Source organism: Pezoporus wallicus, unplaced genomic scaffold (assembly GCF_028554395.1).
Source record: "Pezoporus wallicus isolate ANWC-B61680 ecotype Strahan unplaced genomic scaffold, APGP_CSIRO_Pwel_v1 contig_9719, whole genome shotgun sequence".
Lineage (NCBI taxonomy): Eukaryota > Metazoa > Chordata > Aves > Psittaciformes > Psittacidae > Pezoporus > Pezoporus wallicus.
The window spans coordinates 134,043-139,455 of record NW_026642910.1 but is presented as its reverse complement, the minus strand read 5'-3'; the positions used below and the strand labels follow the sequence as shown (position 1 = coordinate 139,455).

At 47.6% G+C, this 5,413-nt stretch overlaps 1 protein-coding gene across 1 annotated transcript; it reads right to left on the bottom strand.

Annotated features, from left to right (window-relative positions):
* Positions 1–2,749: 2,749 nt before the first annotated feature.
* Positions 2,750–4,988, bottom strand: LOC130611948 (uncharacterized). The gene is made up of 2 exons (XM_057433209.1): positions 4,858–4,988; positions 2,750–4,009 (listed from the first exon to the last, which is right to left on the bottom strand). Exon 2 carries the CDS (start codon positions 3,989–3,991, stop codon positions 2,750–2,752), a length of 1,242 nt encoding a protein of 413 aa, XP_057289192.1. The 5' UTR covers positions 3,992–4,009; positions 4,858–4,988.
* Positions 4,989–5,413: the final 425 nt, after the last annotated feature.

Genomic DNA, 5,413 nt, shown 5'->3' with positions numbered 1-5,413 from the left:
ATCCCACTCACACATTTACACTGACTTTATGGCTGGGGGCTTTTATGACAGCTTTTCCAAAGCCTTTTTTGTATGCTTCCTATTGGGCTGATGCAATATAGCAGCAGTTCATCCTTGGTTTTGACTATTGGAAACCTCTCTGGAGTTCATCCTTGGTTTTGATGTGTGAGATGCACAGATGACAGCACGTACAGACTGTCACACATCAGTGGCTGAAAAACTCTGGTGCCTTTAGGGACATTGGTGCTTTGTACAACAGCGTAACTGGAAGGAAATGACACATTTGCAGCTCTCATGCAGCCTCTGCATGGGTTGATGTTATTCCTTACATCACTCAGATTGAAATATCTGAGATTCAAAGCATAACATTTCTTGCCCTTGCATCATTGTGGAAAATGAGGACATTCTAATAGCAGAGTCCAGCTTACAGCTGTTTGGACCAATACAGAAAATCTCTTGCATGGGAGACAACGCAGAAGATATCAATGTGACACACACAAGCAGGGGAGGGGAAACCCTACTGTCACAGCAATCACATCTGCTCTGCTGACTGGCTATTTCCCATCTCTCCTACTCTGACATATTTTAAAGGGCTGTTCTCAGAAAGCCATACAATTCATTTTGTGACAAATGACAAAACCACAGCCCTTACAAAGAGCTTTGCTCAGATGTCAGCTCAGGATTGTGTCGTGTGATTGAACGCTGGGCCACAGGACTGTTACAAAGCCTTTTAGATGGCATCACTGGTGATGAGGAGCATGCTGCAGTCAGCTCAGGACATCAGTCTTTGTGGTTTGGGGTTTTTATTGCACAGAGTTCAAGCTGCTCCCTCTTACTAGACCTGTCTCTTCCTGCCAGTGCACATGGCAGCTAGATGCAGTGGATGAGCTGCCATGGGGCTCCTCTCATCCATCACACAGCTGACATTACCAAGAGCGACAGAAATGTCCTCTTCAAAGAGTGAGAAGGGCTTTGCAGCACTGAGCTCTACAGCACAGTAGAGACACCAACACTTAACCCTTCCAGATGATGCATCACATGAACTTCACTGGAGAGTTTCTGCCTTCCCCTTGTTTCCACACTAAGGAACCACATGCCCCAGACTTCCAATGGTTAAGAAACATCTTCTGTAGCACAGCTGCTTTTTATAACGCTGCTTAACAAAATTAACTCACCAGCCCATAGGCAGGCATAAACATGATGAAGTCTGATGGCTTTTAGGTCCTCCTATCTGCCTGAAGTGATGTTTTGTTCCTGGGGTAGGCTGGGACAAAGACTAGCAGTTAGCTCATCCAGTTCCCTGCTTGGGCAGCCCTTGGCTACAAGTATTAACAGGGAGAACTGTGACTTCTGGCAGAACAGGATGGAGACAAACAAGTTTAGAAAGATAAGTTTTGAGTCAGCTTTGCACAAGGATGTTTATTTAATAGCTTCTCTCCTTTCAGGCCCCAGCATCCCATTGTTTGGTATCACAGCAGAGATAGCCCACCTAAGCAACAGTTCACTCGCTTAGAGACGCCTTTTAAGGAACAGAAACGTATTACAGGCGCCTCTTTCCTTGCAGCTTGTGGACTCATAAGTGAAGATTTGTTTGGCAAGCCTTACATACAGGAGACTTAGTCAGCCTAAATGCAGTTGGAAGAACAAAGTCAAGGTATTGAAACACTTCATCCCTTCACCAAAGCACTTTCATCCCCAGCATCATGTGGCTCCTACCTCCTCAGCTTTCAGCCTTGTGCCAGCAAATCATTCACCAGCATTATGCTTTGTCCTGTATTGTTTTTCCTCCCCCAGCATCCTTTCAAGTCCTGTTCCTCAAGCACACTGTAAGCCTGAAAGAACTCCAGTGTGCCATCCCTATGCCCCCCACATGAACACCTGGGCACCGCACTCCATGCAGTCAGTTGTTCAAAGGGGTTTTAAGGAGGAACAGTCACAGTTTCTCCTTTGGAGTGCTTAGAGAAGAGCACAGAGTGGTTCCAGCCATATTCTTTTGCCTTTAACACCCAACAATTAAAACATTCAGGATAGGGTTTTGCCATGATCTTAAAATATTTTATTGGTAGTACAAAGGTAGAAACATTAAAAGTCAGTAGATTTAAGCTGCAATACCCTGACTTCTGCACTCTGACCGAGACTGCATTTCTCACTTCTGCAGAAGTGGTACAGATTCCATTAATGCTGCCACCGTGACAAGAGCAAACCATCATTTCATCACCTCGTTTAATACTGACGACAAACCAGGGACTATGAGCTGCACACGAGGGGTATGCAGGGAGGTAGCTCAAACATGTGGTTATTTCCAGGTAGCCAAGGAAGAAACTCTTGACCTCACAGAAAAGATCTGACTGGGCTGGATTAAAGGAGCATTTGTCTTCTCCATTCCCAGACTCTTAAGAGATGGAACATCATGCCTCACTGGGGGAATGCAGTGCCCAACATCACCCCTGTGAACTCACAGCTGAAGTGAATCTCTTCTCTCCCAGTAGGGCATGATCTCCTGAAAAACAGCTGCTGGAAAGAGGAAGAACTGGAACTGCATCTCAGCTGGAATTCAGGAGAAGATACAAAACATCTACTACTATCACCTATCTGTTTAGCAAGACTGCTCTCAGAAGTCAAAAACATCTTACAAAATCCCAATTCAACAGTTGGAGTTGCTTCCTATGGCTGAAATTCCTCAAGGCAAGTGCATCACGCTCGCCACTGAACACATGTTTGACGGCAGGCCATTCCATCTTCAGGTCTCTCAGGCTTCAACATTCTCAGCTTCTCTTTCTCCACTACTCCCAGGCTCCTCAGACAGTGAGGGGGTCACATTTAGGAAGCCAGCATCTTGCTTTACAGGTATCTGAACACAAGTTACTGGCTCTGCCTCTCTTGCTGCAGTTTCTGTATCACATCCCCTGTGCTCATCTTCCAGTTCATGGAAGCACAAAACCCCGCTCTGTTCCGCAGGCTGTGCACAGCACAAGCTTTCCATCTCCTCTGCAGTTCCCATAGTAGACTGGGTCACTTGCTCTAGGAAGTCAAGCAGCTGGTTTGCTGGCTCAAGAGATGCCCCCTCTGGACACAGGGACTCCCAAGGCATTGCAGAAGCAGAGTTCATCTCAGCTGGGATTGCCAAAGCATCCGCAGTCTCCCTGGCCGCCTGCAGAGGCGGGGGAGATGCTGTCTCTACCTCTACCAGAGGTGGAAGCTCAGCTCTCTCAGCTGTCTGAGGACTTACTTCAGCAAGCTTAGTCCTTTCTGGCTCCTCCACATGCTCAGCAGAAAGGTCGGTGTCAGTCTCCTCCGCCATCCGCACAGCACACGGTGGCAAGTTTCTTTCTATGAGGCTCTCTGCAGTCCCTGCAGGAGGTTTGGGCTCACAGTCTTGGCCAGTTGCCGTCTCACTTAGGATTTCTTTGAAGCTGAGGACGAAGGGGAGACTATTCCCTGGGAGAGCACTTGGGCTAACCTTACTGCCAGCCCCTGCTTGCTCATCAGGCTGCTCGCTGGCTCCAACCAGCTCAGCATCCCGAGTGGTGGGTGCAACAACCTGGAGCTCAGAAGCACCAGGAACAGGTTTAATTTTCTCTTCCCTGTTCCCCACTTGCTCTCCCTCTTTCTGGTTGCCTGCTTGGGTTAAGACTTCAGCTTCTCCTTTGCTCTCCCCATCTTCAAGGGCTACCAAAAAGCCTGTGGAGCCCCAGGCTGCCTCCCACCCCTCAGTCATTCCCATGGCATCCGCAGCAGAGGAGGGCTCCGTGTTTTCCTCCACAGCATCAGCTGATGGCTGTGCATCCTGGCTCAGTGACTGCACCTCCTCAGAGCCTTGCTTAGACACTTGCAGGGCTGGTGCGGGAGGTGGTGTACCAACACACAGCGACGGTCCCCCTGAGGCCTGCAGAATTGGCTTGGTCTCACTGATCTCTTCGTTTGCTTCCTCCTGTTTCAGACATCTCCCACAAGGCACGCAGAACATCTGCCTGCTGAAGCTGCTCCCCATGTTGGCACTCAGCTCAACCTGCAAGAAAGAACAACTGGGTATCACAGCTGTCTGCCTGCAAGCAACACTGTGGGCTTGCAGGACAGGCCACCCTCTACAGAAGCAGCTGAGTATCACACACCAGGGAGCATCAGTAAGGTACAAGTAACAACACCACCACTGTACATTCTTAATTGTCACTTGTCTGCTTCTCTGTATTTGCAGAGCTAAGGCAGTTCAAAGCTTTGAACTCTGTGCTCCATCAGGGACTCCTATCAGTCACTCAGGCATGGTTACTAACTGGCAAGGTGGAAATCAACACCAAGGAGTAGCTGGTGTTAATCCTGCCGAGTAACGTAGCTCAGGTGCAGCCTATTGACAAGAGCAACTCCTTCAACTTGAAGGGGAAATGAAGTTGAAATTTCCAGTGGGAATCCCTACTAAATGACAGCAAACCCAACCAAGCAAACACCCTTTGTTAAGTAGAATTAAGAGATTTCCACTGCCCAGGCTTATTCTGCACAGAGAAAAGTAGTTCCTTCTAGTTGAAACCACATGGGCTTGTTTTACCTTCCAGGGCTGGTACAGAAAAAGTCAGTGTCAGACCATGGAACCTTCTCAACACATAAGTCCACACCAGAATGCTCAATGGAAAGTTAAACCCATGAGTGTACTTTCATTAGAAGAAGCCTCAGTTTTGAATAACGCTGCCAGCATTTGGATACTACCACAAATACAACCACTTCAGGAGCCAAAGTGAGCTAAAAACCACAGGATGATCCCAGCCTCTTCAAATTTACCCATTTTCCCAACACATTTGTTCTGGCAGCATCATTAACTTATTGAAACCAACAAACAAAAGACCTTATGTTCACATAGCTACTTACCAGCCTAGAGCAGAAAAGCACAAACAGAACACAAGAGAAAACATCCCAAGTACCTTCTAGACCTCAAGCTCAACTTAAATAGCACTGGGGGGGGGTCACACAAAATCCCTTCCCCCAATTCTTTGAGCATCAATTCCCTGAATCTTTAGTTCCCTCCCATTCTCATTCCCTTCTGTTTCAGTTACATCCTTTATTTTCCAGCTGAAGGGCTTTTATTGGCCATTTTGTGTTGTTTTTTACCAGAGGGTAAAGTAAAAGTAAAACACAGCCTCTGTTTATTGCAAATGAGTAGTCACTGCAATATAGTGTAGCAGCTTGCTGTTGTAAAGCAGTGTAATAGGCCAGAGAATGGTTTTCAGGGCGCAGGCTGTGTCAGGCACCTTGGTATTTGCCTTGGCACCATCTGCCATCCTCAAAGGGAGTCACTTCCAAAGCATTGCTGGCTTTGCCACAGTTGGGCATCCTATTAAACGCCTCTGGACTGATCCCACAGCGTTAGGAGGCTCTGAACCACTGGTACGAGGGTGATGTGTGAGACAGAAGGGCTGACTTCCCC